We start from the raw sequence: 16111 nt of genomic DNA on the forward strand, positions 1-16111 counted from the left end.
TCACAGCTGAAAACCCTTTGGAGAGGGACTGAACAGACCTGCCAACCACAGCTGGGCCCCTGTCAAAAAGCATCTGGCAGAGGTGCAATCTCTCATCCTCAGAGCCGCACAGATGTGTAAGAGCCCAGTCTGGAATCAGCAATGTGGCAGGACCAAAATATTTGCAATCAGTTACTGGATGGAAGGGAAGAATTTTAGTTGTGAAGATTATAATTTTATTCATTAAGAAGTACATAGTACATGCATCTCTATTCCCATCCCATCTGCAGTCTGATCCCAGAAGAATAGTAATGCTAAGTGGCATTCCAGCCCTCTGCAGGGGGAGAATGGGGAAGAAAATACCGAATTGTGAAAGCGTCCAATGAAACCAAAAGATTCCACACATAGTGTCATACATTCTACCAAATCTGACCAATTTCAAAAGCCACTGAGCTTATCAAAACACAGTACCTTCTAAGACCCTGAAGTGCTTGTACAATCATGGCAAGTGTTCTTTTTTCAGTCTAACATCTCTCCTACATGTGCAAATTGGTCTTGTACCTACACCTATGGGTACAAACTGGTGAAACTGTTACTAAATAAAGAGAATTTCACAAATAGTTATTTAGCAAAGACTTCATTATTTATACAGCCTGCATTTATTTTTTTAAAGCAAATTTGAGTTGAGTGCAAAATGGATATCACGATTGTTTCATGAACAACTATAAATATTCCTTTCAACGTAAGCAATTTGTGCTAGTTTTGCTGCCTCCAAGACTACATGAAGACTAATAGTATTTCTACTGTCAGAACCCCGTAACACATTAGAAAATCAAATTCTGAGTTGGGTCGGACCAGACTCAGTGCTATACAAAAGATAACATTGAACCAAGTTGACTAACTTCCCTTTACCAGACTGTTGTAGCGCAGAGAAAGCAGCCCAGCTCCAACCTTTAATTACCTAAGTAATACTTACTAAACTTAGTTGCCCTGAATATCCACAGATTAAAGCAGTTCTGGAGATGATCCCAGATAGTCTTTCCAAGTAAGAACTCGCCCGTCAGGTGGCGTTACTAATCAGTCCTGGACAACCAAATAACTATAGTAAATCCATACAGAATTAAAAACCATAATTGATTAACTTCCAATCTGAGGTACTTGTTCTGCATTCAAAAGTCAGTTATGGCCAAGACAAAGCCTTCCCTCACCCTCCCATCCCCCAATCAAAAAAAAAAAAAAACAAAACCCAAATATTCAAAAACCTTTGAGTCAAGCACAAGCACAGGTTTGCTCACACATGAGGAATACTGCTGAACGCTTTCTTTCTTTCCTTTTTCAGCCTGCAAGCAATAAGAGGTGCTCATTTTATCCCTAGTATGGCAAAGAAGTGTTGGTATTTTATACAGTCCCTCTCACACAGTGGTTCCAAGAAAACATTCCTCACTGGCAGAACCATCACCACAGCACAGACCTGCAACCTCCCTAGCCACAATTTTTCATCCCCATTTTCTGTGGATAGCAGCTGGCCCACAGACAGACTAGCCAGGCATCTCCTTACCCCCTTGCAGGAGCAACTTAAAAAATCTGTATGTTCCAAGTTTCCTCCATCAGTCCTTCTCCTTCTAAGGGGAGGAGAAGGAGAAATGATAATTGGTCTGTAAGGTAGCATTCAGTTACCTCGTATAACTGGCTGTGAAGTGGTAACCACTTTGCTTCCTAGAGGCAAGCTGGATACTTCATTTGGCAACCATTAGATATCACCATAAATCAAAAACATTAAGCATACTGAAGCAGTTCTGGGCATATCCTCGCCCCATTTATACTAGTAACTAGTCTTGGTGCTCCATGTTAGGCTTTGTAAAAACATACAGCAGGGGAAAGAACATCTCTACTGTGAAAAGTTATACTTCTCATAAAAAAAGCACCATAAAGGAGTCAAGTCAAGTCATTATAAGCTGATCGGGAAGGAGAGCAGAGAGGTGATGGTGGTAGCAGCGACAGCTCCAGGCTCAATAAACTTAGTATGACTACAATTTATGATTAAGGGGTGAAAAAATGGAGCTTAGCTCCTGACCCTCTCTGCAGACTCTAGGCAAGTCACTTCACCTTTTTCAGTCTTCTTTTTACTTTTCCTTGTCCATTTCCATTAGGTGCTCTTAGGGACTGCCACTGCATCTCACAACAAGAACAGGCAACACTATAGCTCTATAGGGACCGTCCTCCCTCCACCCTCAGCTAGCAAAGCCTCTGTGCATGACTGAAACAGGACTAATTAATATGCTAGCTTTGACTTCTTCCCTGTCTATCCAGTCCTGGCTGGCCGATCTCCTGAGATCACCATGATACTCATCGCTCATGAAGCGAGATTCAGAAAAGGATAATTATAATATTCCAGATAGTTTCTTTCACATACTAATCTGCAAGGGGCTACATAAAAATAACAAGAAAAAGCAAACTGACATTGGAAACTCATCTCAAAGTTTCAGTGCAGGTAAAGGAAGCAGACAAAGGCTAGCAGCATCAGGGAAGGGGAAGGCTTGTGAAAGGCTTAAGAAGGTAAGAAAAGCCTTACAATTTCAGGCAACAGTTGCCAAACATCCTGCGGAGGGATTTAAAGAAGCATGGCATAATCAGGCAAAGAACACAACCTTTACAAAGGCATCAAGAATATTAAAGACAGAAGATTCTCACCGAAGAACTAAACCAGAAACAGCGTCTCTCCATTCAGCAACAAATCTATAGGGCAGAACCTCAGCTGCTGTTAACCGTTATGGCCATAATGCCATAGTGGAGTTAAAGCAGTGTACACCAGCATGGATATGCTCTCAGAAGCCCTAAAGAGCAAATACCTCTCTCTTCAAGAGTTTATGTTTTGGGCTAGGAAGTCACAAAATACAAAGCACGTGTTGATTTGCAGTAAATGAAAAATAAAAGTAATCTGTTTTCCCCATTTCAGTTTCTTTGAGCTTCTGAACAAAAATTCCATTCATTTTAACCCTACTGTTCCCAAAGTTTAAATGTTTCCCACCATCTCTGAATATTTACATCTTGCTATTCAAAGTTTTAAATACCTCCGTGCAATAGATCCAGTCATATTACCCTCAACCAACCAACCATGTGCATCATATGCAGGAGAAAAATAATTATCAGCTTTTGGCAATGTCTGAGAACAGTCCAACAAGCAAATACGTATGGAAACTGAAGAGGCAGAGTCTAAATTATCTTCTTGCTGTTCCCCACTACGGATAGAGAATGTCACTCTCTCAAGATCATTAATGCAGCACCTGTCATTACCATTAATGTTGCAAAAAAGGAAACCATTGGAGCCAGGCTCTTCTCAATGGTTCCCAGTGACAGGACGAGGGGCAGTGGGCACAAGTTAGAACACAGGAAGTTCCGTTCAAATACACAGAAAAACTTCTTTACGGTTCAGGTGACAGAGCACTGGCACAGGCTGCCCAGGGACGTTGTGGAGTCCCCTTCCCTGGAAATTTTCAAGACCCGCCTGGATGCAGTCCTGAGTAATGTGCTCTGGGCAATCCTGCTTTAGCAGGGGAGTGGGACTAGATGATCTCTGGAGGTCCCTTCCAACCCTGAAAACTCCATGATTCTGTAATTGTACAAGCACATATACATGTAGCCTACATTCTACCTGAAGCGTCCTCTCTGCTGTACTTCAACTTATCAGTAGAGTCCCAGCAGGAATCAATTTGACTCAGTTTCTAAGGCTATTACATTTTCTACTATAATGTCTTCAATGTCTGTCAACTTTAAAGAATAAAGGAAACCATCGCTCTTTATTGCCTTGAGATGTTGCCTTCCTGTGGAACAGGAGTGATGCCAGTTTAATTGTCAGCAGGTTCATGGAATATTTTCAGCCTACTAGGTGGATAACCACACCTGCAAAGTCATCAGCATTAATGAATACAGTAATAGCTATGTATAATAAAATTTTGTAACTTCTGAATAATTCAATTATGAAGGTTCTTACCAGAAATATTAGCAGAACAAAATATAAAATTAACTTACTGTAATGAAATTGTATACTGTGCCTTAAGTGTATTTTTAAATCAGTCATTTTGACCCTCAAAACAAACACCGAGATTCAGAGAGACAGAGCTGAGTCTCAGGAGGGTCCAGTTTTGGTTAAGCTTTCTAAATTGCTTTATATCTAGATGGTGTCATTAGTACAATCTCTGAAAATGTTCTTTGTTGATACCCAATCCATGCTAAAAAAAAAAAAAAACAAAAATCAAAAAAATGGATATAAATTGTGAATGCTTCCAGTTTTACATGCCAAACACCAGCCTGAAAGGTAGCCTTTTTGTAATGTTAGCTCTTTTTAGAGACTCCCTTTGCTTTCCATTCTAGATTCCTTGCCTGACCAAAACCAAACTTCTCACTGCATTTTGAGTTTTCATACCTTTTTTTAATCACTTTTTCTGCTTACTACTTCCCAGGGCCTGCCTCCTTGCCCTGCTAGCCCCAGGATTCTCCCATGGTTCACTATCCAAATTCAGCCTCCCTCGACTCACATCTTTGTGTCCCTTTCACCTATCCTCCAACTCCAGGCTCCCTGAGTGGATAATCTTAGTCTTTCTACCACCCAATTCCAAACTTCAAGTTTCTCTATCCATCTTGCAGCTTCTACCTCCAGGTGCTTTTCAAGGTACTTCCCTGCAGCCCAGTTCTGTGCTTGCCCAGTTTCGCCCAAATCCTCTACATTGGTGGTCCAAGTTATGGACTGATGAGACACTGAGAGCACAGAGATGAAGTAATGAGTGCAGGGTTTTAACATCTGTCAAACAATCCAGTACCTCATAAAGACTCTGTCCTAGGCCGACCGCAAGAGTATGGATTAATGCTCACAGACTGATATACAATGCCTTTTCAACCCGCTTCCTACAACAGTAAAGTGAGGTGTGGTAGCAACCGCACATGATACAAAGAAGCATTTTCTGTCTCAACTGCAGTATGTGGTCAAATGTCACAGACAATAAGGTAAAAAGCAAGGAGTGAAAGTGAAATTGCCATGGATAAAGATGGGTAAATAAATTTAAACACGGCTTTTACACCAACAGTACAATTTTCTGAGTGGAAAATGGAGCACATTTCCACACAAAAAGGTCTATCTGCATGGTTATACTAGTGAAGACCAGATCTAAATACACACACATTATCCCACATTAAGGGTGAGACAGTCAGTGACACCATGTAGATCTGCATGCCCAAATCTCATTAATTTTGAAATCCTCTGTTCAGGACCTCAAGTATGTCCTGAGTGAAACGTAACTCATTTGGTTTCCATACCAGATCACAGGAAAATTCAGGTTGGATGGAACCTCAGGAGGTCACGTTAATCCAAACTTCTGTTCAAATATCATCTTTGCAGAAGCCTAGACCAGGACTGAAGTATCTGGATTTGGTTCTTTGTTCTATCACATATTTCCTCTTTGAACTCAGGTCTCTAATTTACACAGCTGCTGTCTGCCTGAGTTATCTGCCATCACAGAAAAAGAGATGTTGCATTATTACTACATTAACATTTGAGACATTCTTAGGTAATGTGGCTTGAAATATAGGTAATCAGACACCTAAATATCAGAGCTGGGCTAATACGGGAACTTTAGATCTTAGTCTAGCACTCCAGAGCGTTCAACCCAGGTGTTTTGTTCACTTCAAAGAAAGGGACTGTGTCAATAGATGTTAAATTTGGTTCTGAAGATGTTACATTTTAGAAATTCCGATTTTTTGTTTCAAGCCTACTTCTTGGTTTCAGACTTAGCTTGTAAAAATCCTTATCCACGGTGTGCTGCCCAGGGAGGTTGTGGAGTCTCCTTCTCTGGAGACATTCAAAACTCGCCTGGACACCTTCCTGTGCAACCTCGTCTAGGTGTTCCTGCTCCGACAGGGGGATTGGACTAGATGATCTTTTGAGGTCCCTTCCAATCCCTACCATACTGTGATACTGTGATACTGTGATACTGTGCTTCAACTGTAAATAAACCTGAGTCATATGAAATAAAGATTCTATCAAGTAACATTTTTATTAAGAATACATAATAATATATTAAATAGTGTTTCTTTTTGTTTCATTTGCCCTTGTTTACTACATCTCTAAATGGCATTTTAGTCAGACACTTACTTACTGTGTGTTAAACTACTTCCTGTAATCTTGGCACCTAGACCTGGGGAAATGGATAAATTACCCTGGAGTTCGTTTTCTGTTCTCAGCTCTCCAGGGCATGCCGCTGGCAGGTTGAGCCGAAGCACAGAGAGATGTTTGTCTCACTTCTTTCTACTATTTAGGATGCCACTATTACTACACTGCTAGAAAATGAACAGCTCGGAGAGAAGGTTTGTTATTTTTTAAATTCTAGCTTCAAACAAAGCACATTTCCAAAACCGGTTCACAAAACAATAAACAAAATACTTTTCCCAATTAACTTCAATGACATCTACCTGCCAAGCTTCTAATACCCACATCAATAAGCCAGGCAAAGAGTGTCAGAAGTTCAACCTAAATCTAGGTGTGAATTCTGCTTAGGAGGCCTTGGGAGCCACACAAGAAAAACTTGCCATTGAATGTTTGTCATTTGCCCTCAACTACTCCACTAAAAGTGGTTTTAAATTGTCACACATCTATCTCCCCCAGAAACAGAAACTATCCAAGTGAGATCACAATCAATAAAGTTTACTGCTCAGCATCTACAGGGACAAGGAGGAGTCCAGAGACACCAGGGGAGAAAGGGGGTGAGGAACAACCCAAAACAAATAAAACCCCATAAGCACAGGAGAAGTGGCTACAGAGATAAGCTATGTGCTACCTGGTTAGTAAGTCTTTCCACTACATAAATACATGCATCTGCGCATATATACGCACACATTTGCTGGACACTGCACCTATATGTTACATGAATGCAATATACATAAAGTAACGAAGAAATTTTTTCTTTCCTCTCTTTCATTTCCTTTTAGACCAAGGCAAAAATAGGATACCTAATGCTGGTAAATTTCCTGGTCTTTGAGAGCATAAGACATCAGAGTAAAGAAACATTTTAAATCAAAATGTATGCACAATCAATAAATCTATCATATTACAACAGTTACACATTTTCTATGCATCAAGGCAGAGAGCAAGTCTGACTTAAAGGCTAGTGGGGAATATCTGCAAATAACATAACACAGTTATTTTCTGTACTACCTCAATGAAAACCATGGTCTTTCTGTGCTAGGTACTGTATGAATGCATAGTAAGAGAACCTGCAGGTCATGCTGAGCTTACCAGTTTAGGCTGTTCATGAAACAAAGGGTTACAGTGAAATTATTAATACCACCTCCTTAAAAGCAGGGCTTTAAGGCGTTTATTCCTGCTACAAAGTGGAATTTTGCTCTAGGGAAGATCATGAGCACATTGCTTAAAAGAAATACATATTATCATGTCATTTAAAGACAATTTCCATCAGCAGAAAATGACATATTCCACCAGCAACAAACGTATGTTCAGATCAACATTTATTACACAAAGTTAATAAAGGGGTAGGACAAGGGGTAATGGATTCAAGCTGGAACACAAGAGGTTCCACTTAAATTTGAGAAGAAACTTCTTCTCAGTGAGGGTGACAGAGCACTGGAACAGGCTGCCCAGGGAGGTTGTGGAGTCTCCTTCTCCGGAGACATTCAAAACTCGCCTGGACGCCTTCCTGTGCAACCTCATCTAGGTGTTCCTGCTCCGACAGGGGGATTGGACTAGATGATCTTTTGAGGTCCCTTCCAATCCCTAGCATACTGTGATACTGTGAAAGTTTATGATCTTATATATTAAGGTGTCCATAAGGATTAAGAAACAAAGGCATACTTCAATCCAGCATATTGAGAATGATGCATTTCACTAAGCATGCATTCGTTAAATAAAATTGATGGAAATCAATGCTTCCTATAGTGTCTTTACTATAAATGTACAGGAAATAGCTTTTTTCTATCCTTTTGGAAAATTACTTTCGTCTTCCCTAGTCAGTGAGAACACTAACATTGATTTTTGTAGGAAAAGTAACAGGCTCTTGTACTCTCTATGGTATGTTAACAAAACTGTCTAAGACTTCTGTAGTTTCTCTACAATGCATCACATCCTACATGAGTCCCCAAGGTTATAACTAACAGTGTAAAATACACACAGACTTAATGACTTTTGATCCTGACTCAGAACTCAGTTACATACATGCTGCTGGGAAACACACTTTATTTCACTGTAGAGGACTGATTCTTTCTCTCTCACTGCAAGAACAGAAAGCATTGCTACAATGCGCCTTTTAATTCTAAAGTAAAAAGGCAGCACGGCTCAGAAAGAAATGCTAGCCCCTGCCTTTCCCCCAGCTCACAATTCATCTTTACCCGCTGATAACAATGGGAGGAACACACTTGAGCCAAATCCCCAGCTATTTAAAGTCAATGTAGCTCATGAACTGTCCAAAGCTGACAAACCACTGGACAGAAAACCCCACCGACTCTTTCAGTTTCAAGGCAGCTCACTGACAAGTGTCAGAAGACTAATGTAAATATATTCCTGTACATTTCTAATTCACAGCAAGTAATTTAAATATTCTCTGTACTGTATACAGCGATTACTTGAAAACATTTGCAACAGAAACGAGTCCAGAACAGCTGCTTTAACAGTCTAGCACGACCCAGTGGAGTCCCATGGTTAGAAACACCACACCACCCAGTCACCCCAGCTTGTAATTGCTCTGGAAACATTACTCAGAGTTCTGGAGGACATGGAGTCACGGGAACATTTTGAAACAAGAGGCGAGCCATTGGAGCAGAGAAGCTATAAATCAGCCTTGCTGGGCAGATGGCACTGCAAGCTAGCGAGCTGATGGCAGATGGAAGTGAGAGCTTGGATAAGGCAAAAAAATTCGTTGCAAACTAATGAGATCTGTTAAGATGCTAGAGACAACTACTCCCTGTCTCTGATCGCTCTGCTTTAAGTGAGGGTCAACCCCTCCTCCCACAGATATTTATTTACCCAGGAAAAGTTTTCAGAGCCATAAAGAAAAAGCCATCCCTCAAAGAGGGATTCCCACAGCAGCCATCCAAAGAGTTATGCATATTTCATATTGAGTAAGATTCTTAATTCAAAAATCCCATGCTCTCATGAAATTTTTGAAGTCCAGAGCCTTCTACATACAATCTATCAGCCCTCCAGCCTGGCTCCAGGACAACACAAAGATTTGACATCTTTCCATGGCAGAGGAGCCTCTGGCAAAGGGGAAGTCTCAAGCCAGGAAGGCTCTTTAGTGGAAAAATGCTACACAACACATTAACTTTGGCGAGGATTTGGTCTTAGTCCAGACTAGAACCGAGTCTGGCTCGGTGCTCACAAATGCTCCACCTCCTTTCTGCAGCTGACCTACAGTTCCTTTGCAGATGTTACGGGATAGACAGTAACTATTCTGAAGTCATAAGGAGCTATAGGTACTGTCAGAAAAAAAATGCGTAGCACCTCTTAAGATATTAATGAATATCAGTCCCTCTAACCTCCAAATGTTAGAAAAAACCTTTCTCCTCTAGTTATATACACATATATATTTTCCTTTCTTTTGTCAGAGCCTCAGGGTTCTTTTTAAAAGCAGCATTGCCAAGACTTCAAAGTTTTTTTCTGTTCTGATACAATGGCCCCAGAAGCATTAATAATGTTTCCAGAAGAACACAATACAAAATTATCTACTTCAGTAAATGAGACAATCTCAGGGTAGGCTATGTGAGCTTCTAGCAGATAGCAGCTTCCACAGACTTCTACCATTACTTCTAGAAGCTTATGGAATTTTTCTCCCAAGGTATACTACCAAGGACGAGCCTTTCTTACCACTGTCATGAACTGCAAGGACCTCATGGTCTTATAAAATTCTATAGCTGCAAATTCTGACAACTGGGGATTTTTTTTTTTTATTTGCATGTACATAAGAAAAGGGAGTGAAGTGGTAAATAAATTAACTTTGCTGAAAGCCTTTGAGAAAAGGGAAGTAAAGCTGCAGACTTGTGTGGGAAGCTAATAAAGAGGGAGCACAGCAATAGCACTGCAATGACACAAAGGATTAACAGGCTCTCAGCAAGAACTTGCATTTCCCAAGGTATTATGAAGTTCTCGTATCCGAAACACACACAGCAAAATATCCACATAACATAAGAAAATTGCTATATACCATATACACAGCCATGCATTTGTAGGGCCCCTAGTGCTTAAGGCAGATACAGAAATGACATCGGTAAGAATAAGTACTTCTCATGAAGGAGCATACAAAGAACACTGTAGTCATACAACATACATACATGTTAACTATCTGTTCCTAAGATTAAAAAAAAAACAACAACCAGAAATAAAGTCCAGCCATTTCAAGTGTTTGACAGCACATTTCTGAGATTTTCATTACATTGGGATAAGCACATGACTGAACGCTTGCTTATTCCAACTGAAAATCCATGCTCTCTCACCAATTTTCTGTGTAACCTTGATCAAGTCTCTTGACCTTTCCTGGGACTACTTTTTCCAGATGTAGTCAGGGAGTTAAAAAAGCTACATTCCCATGGAGATGAGCTATGGCACTTGCTCCTTTTTGATAGGTTTTAGGTCATTGTACCTTCTTCTCATTACAGGGCAAATCTCAATCTCTGGCTACCAGACAAGAATTTAAAAATAAGAAAAAAAAAAAAAAGAAAAAAAAAAAACAACCCCGCCCCCTAAAAAAAAAAAAAAAACACACACACACAAAAAAAAAAAACAACCAGAAAACCCTAAACCTACAGAAGTTGTTACTGAGCAATAACAACCATGGGTTCTTACAGATCCATTCCTGTCCAAGAAACATCACTTTCAGATGTTCCCTTTATTTGTAGCTATCTTACATCTAGCCACTCTTGCAGCATCTAAATCCCCGTTCAGCTGCAGAAGATAGACAGAGATAAACTGTACACAACCACAGAATAACAGGAAGTGACTAAAAAATGCTACAATTGCAATCCTGTGTCATATTTGATCTGTAAATCTGTATTCTAACAGAAGAAACACCTTGAAAAAGAAAGGCTAGTTCCAGTACTGTGACTAGAAATCATTAATTTAATGCAAGTCTCATGATATTTTTATCAAAACCTCAGCATCCTCAGACATATTTGGGCCTCTCTTGTGTCCAGTTCTTGTGGTTACAGAGAAAAGCACACCTCAACGACCTGAATTTCAGAAAGCCCATCAAAATGACCCAACTGTATTTGCTTATTCCAATTGTTCTTAAACTAATCTTACCATTTTAGAGGAATGGAAGGAACTGAGCAATTTATTCTAAACATCTGGAGAAGTCAGCACTGCTCCTGGTATTCCAATTTACACATAAACATATGTTCTCCCTTGGCAGTTATATCATATTGTAAAAAAAAGTTCATACAAAACAGAAATCCCCATCAAGAACTTTGATGGGCACGTTTCTGATCCTACGATTTTGTGGCCTTTGTTGGGTTGGCTCCAAGTGTGCTGCCAAGTATGGGTTCAGACACAACCACATTGATGCATCCAAAATGAAAGAAGAGTAGGAAAGAATAGTATTTTCTGACTAGTCATCAAGAGTAATTGCATGTTTCCAAAAGGTCGTTTTTATCTTCTTTCTTGTCTGTGAACAACTTTGACAGACAAAACAGCATTGTAAGGTTACAGATGCAGACAACAGCAAACTAACCCACAAAGTTCTTAACAGAAGCACAGAGAAGCTCTTTGACATCAACATGATACAGTTAAAACTTTTGGACCCACATACTTTGTACAATGTTCTTCCATTCCTCTCAGAAGTGCACAAGCACAGTAGTGATCCTCAATCTGTACAATTGGTGCCTCAGCATTTCAACAAACATGTATCTGAGGGGCCGGGAGTACTGTTTAAAACTCTTCTAGCACCTGGGGCTGACAGTATCCCATGCTGTCACTTTTTGCAAGAAGGCACAGACTCTGCTGTCATCAAAGAGTTGATCAAAGAGTCATATTTAAAAAAAAAAATAAATCTGAACTTTAAATTAATTTGGCTAGTGCCACTGGCAAAATGTCTCATCTCCCACACACCGTTAAACCACAGAGAGGCAAGGAGAGAAAGGAAATACACACTAGAAAGACAGATGGGAAGATGAAAGCATTGCGGACTAACACTGATGTTAAAATGCGTCATCTATCCCTGCCCTCAATCAATTATTATCGCCTGGCCAGGACAGATATCCTGAAGTAAAAATGGATTCCAGGGTTTCCATATCGCCCACCTCATCATCCCCCTCCACACAATATAAATTCCTACTCTGAATACATAGTTTATCATTAAACTAGCAAAACATGATTAAATGTATAATGGTAACGAACACATTGAACACACTGTGCTCAGATGGTATCTCAAACACTGTATGTTTAGCTACCCAGAGTTTCAAGAAAAGTACACGTCTCATTACCAGTGCAATACACACAGCAACAGCTATGCAGGAATAATCACCAAAAGAAACAAAATTAGAGAAATCAAATTGTCAGCACAAGTCTCGTAATGACTCCAAAACATTCCTATACCTGAACGTTAACTTTCACTTTTGATAGATAAAGTCATGGTATTATATAGAACAATAAACCTTATTTCTACACAGAACAGTCCTGCTTTTTTTTTTTTTTTTTTTTGACACTTTTATGTTTGCCCTAACAAATCACTGCAGCTTGGTCATGGCAGCACTACACAACACATCTCAAGAGCTTGTAAGACATAAGTTTTCCCATCTTACCTGGCTCTGTACAGTTCTTTTCTTCATGTGTCCCATTGGATGATGCCATCAATCTTCTATTCCTCCATATTTCTGACAAAACGTGTCTGTCTGCAATAGGTGATTCTTGGCCTATATTAAATAGAAAGAGGTTATGCCCACTGTCACTAATTTTTTCCTGCATCATCTTAACTGAACTATATGCACCTACTAGCGACGAGCATGGAGAGACCATCAGCATGTGAACACAGCAAAATCAAGGTGTGATTGGGGCACACACCAACATATATATGCTAGGTGCTTCTAGCTACAAAGGGTGAAACTAACTATGAAGAGGCAGTATCAGAGCTGTTAGCATGTTCTGGCTATCAGAATACCTGGTTGGAACCCCCAATGACAAAAATATTCTGCAGCAAGCAAATGCTGAAGCCTGCACCTGTGAGACTCAACACTTAGCAGTTCCTATAGATGAAACCAGCCAAGCTATGCTGACATGAGCAACAATCACACTTCCATTTAGTCATTTTCACTTGCACATATTACATTACTGAGTTCTCAAAAAACAGAAACGCATATGGTCACGTTCCGGTTACATTTTGGTTTATTCCGAGTCTAGAGGCTGATCTTTTCAGTGTTGCACATACTTGATAACATCAATCCCTGCATAACTTGTCGAAGAAAATGGAAAATATCTGCACCGTGAATCCCCACAAATCTTGAGAAAAACAAACTTCTTTAGAAGTCAATGGAGCTTTTGTCTAAACTTGTATTCCAGAAGCATTCTCAATGGAACTTGCTGAACAGAGTACAGAAGGAGCACTTGTGATAATGCAGGGTATGCTATTATAATAATTAAAGAAAGAATAGAACCTCTTAATTAAATCACTTCCATCTCAACCTTATCCATTTCAAACGAACATATCATAATAAGAAAAATTCTTCCATGGCTGATCTTAGAGTTCATATTCAGTCATAATGTAATGCTTTGTTACAGCAAGTCCCGCAAAAAAAAAAAAAAAAAAAATCTAGCTTGGAAGTTAAGTTTGGCTAGAGTGTTTGCTAAAATATTCTGACATGACAAATAGAACAAACATAGAGAACAGATGGTCAGTGTTTATGGATACAATATACTGTAAATTAGCCAGCTGAAAAAAAAAAAAAAATACCTGATGCAGCATACCATCAAAAATTAGGTTATGAGGGATTTAGTGATAACCCATGAGATTAAAAACTTTCATTAGTCATGACATTTTTCATGTAAATGTAAAAAAGTTCTGGAAAACTGTTATCTGCAACAAAATAACCCCCTCAAACTATGTAAACATAATCATACCCCAGTTACATGCTTTCACAAGCCAGTAAATTTATGAAAATAAATAGCCAGTGCAAGGAGAAGGAAAAAAAAAAAAAAAAAAAACCAAACATAGGCATGACAAACGGCAGTTCTAAATAAAGCAAGCAACAGTATACTCTAAAACCACAATTTAAAAAAAAAAAAGTTGAAAGTTCTAAAATGAGCAATATGCTAATATGGTCTAAGACACTGATTTCTTATATGGATGGCTTGGTGCCATCCTAGATATATCTCAAACAACCCAGGCAATAATTTGAGCACACAAGCATTAGAAAGTATGACAAGTTCCACCAGATTTTTCTTCCCTAAACACGCACTTCAACTTCAATTTAAGCAGATGACCCATCCTAATTCTGCTGAAATCAGATTTTCTTATATTAAACACGGATGTAGGATCTGGGCTTAGTTTGACTTTGTTCTTAAATCCTCAAGGACTGTTGGCAGTCCTACCTAGAGACCCATATGCTGTCCCAGCAACCTTAGACTTCGTGTCTGAGGGATGCAAAAAATACCGCGGGATGAGTGCCCGAAGCTGCACACTTACAGCCCAAACTGTGCCAGCTGGCGGGAAAAAAAGCCCCGAGTGGGAACGATGTGGTTAATTATAAACGCATCAGTTTACCAACACGGCACTTGCACTAAGGATGCAACACTCTCTCTATGAAACATGTGATTAGCACCATTCTTTGCCTAAAATATAAAATTTTCAGCCAAATCCTCATTGTAATTTGGGGGGGTGGGGGAGGAGGAGGTGGGTAAAAAAGAAGCAGGTATAGCTGATGGAGGTTTACAACCAAGGATAAAAAGGAAAGGGGGCCCGAAGTTGCAGAGGGGACCACAAGCGGCTGGAGAGGATTCAGCGCTGGCGCAGCGGCGGGGGGATGAAAAACTCCCTCAGGGCCGTTCCCAGGCAGGCAGCTGCTCCCCCGATTTTCCCCTTCGATCCCCGACCCGAAGCCCTCCGAGAGGCACTGCGGGCCGTCTCCCGAGCGGGGTCGGGGCTGGGCAGCCCTTGGCCACACCAGGCGCCGCCGCTGCCTCCTCTGCCCGGGGGCTGCGGCCAACGCACCTGCCCGGCGCCGGGGTTTCTCCTCAGGAACCCGCGTACCCCCCCCCCCCGCCGGGGTATTTCCACAGAGAAAGTCGCAACGGGAACAGCCGAGGACGCTTGAGCCCGCCAACCCCTGCCCCGGGGCCGCTCCAACCGCCCTGACCGGGGGGTGCGCCGGTCCCGCCGCCACAGCCACTCACCCAGTCTGGAGAGCAGGCTGGACATGCACCAGACGAAGAAGAGGATGGCGCAGATGAAGCCCAGCTGCTGCAGTAGCATCTCCCGCCTCTTGCGAACTTTCCTCAGCATGAGCAGCATGGTCTTCGGGGGAGCGAGCGGCGTCTCGTCCGGCTCCATCGGAGCAAGCACGGGCGCCGAGGGGGCGGCCGGCAGGCCGGTCAGAAAGCGGGGATCACTGCCGGCGGCTTCCCGCAGACGGCTCCATGTCGGGCGGGCTGCAGCGCGGAGAGAAGCCGATGCCCAACGCCTCAGGTCGGCGGCAGCAAAGCAGAGAAGGCAGGTGGAGGCGGGCGGGGGCGCGGGGAAGACGGCGGCGGCGGCAGACCGGGGGCGGGAGGGGAGGATGTGGGGGGGCGGCGAGGCGTCGCTCTCAGGGGCCGGGCCGGGCCCCGCGCCCCACACGCACCATGGCCGGCGGTGGAGGGAGCAGCGCGGCGGCGCCCCGCGCTCCTCTGGCAGCCGCGGGCTGCGAGTCAGCACCGAGGGACGGCGGCATCCATGCGGCTCCCCGCCTGCCCCAGCCAAGTTTGAAGTTTATCCCTTTATCCTCCCGCCCGCCAGACGCCGCCAGCCGATGGGGGGAGGTGGGCGACACAGCCGCCGCCGCGGGAGTAGCTGCCCCCGGGGCTCCCAGCGCGGCGCCGAGCGGCCAGTCAGCCCCGGCGGGCGGCTCGGCCCCCTTCTCCCCGCCCCTCTCCGCAACTTTCTGGGTGCTC

The 16111-nt window shown here is 42.1% G+C and overlaps 1 protein-coding gene across 1 annotated transcript in view; it reads right to left on the bottom strand.

Annotated features, from left to right (window-relative positions):
• The window catches only part of SLC24A4 (solute carrier family 24 member 4), a gene marked incomplete at its 3' end in the record, with an annotated part of 97153 nt that extends 81548 nt beyond the window's left edge, over positions 1–15605 (bottom strand). The window contains exons 1-2 of the mRNA XM_082484737.1: positions 15356–15605; positions 12772–12882 (exon numbers count right to left, since the gene is read on the bottom strand). Coding sequence (XP_082340863.1) covers positions 12772–12882; positions 15356–15512 — 268 coding nt within the window. The 5' untranslated portion in view covers positions 15513–15605. The remainder of the gene's footprint in view (positions 1–12771; positions 12883–15355) is intronic.
• Positions 15606–16111: the final 506 nt, after the last annotated feature.

The sequence above is a fragment of the Vanellus vanellus genome (genome assembly GCF_965231255.1).
Source record: "Vanellus vanellus genome assembly, chromosome: 6".
NCBI classification, from domain to species: domain Eukaryota; kingdom Metazoa; phylum Chordata; class Aves; order Charadriiformes; family Charadriidae; genus Vanellus; species Vanellus vanellus.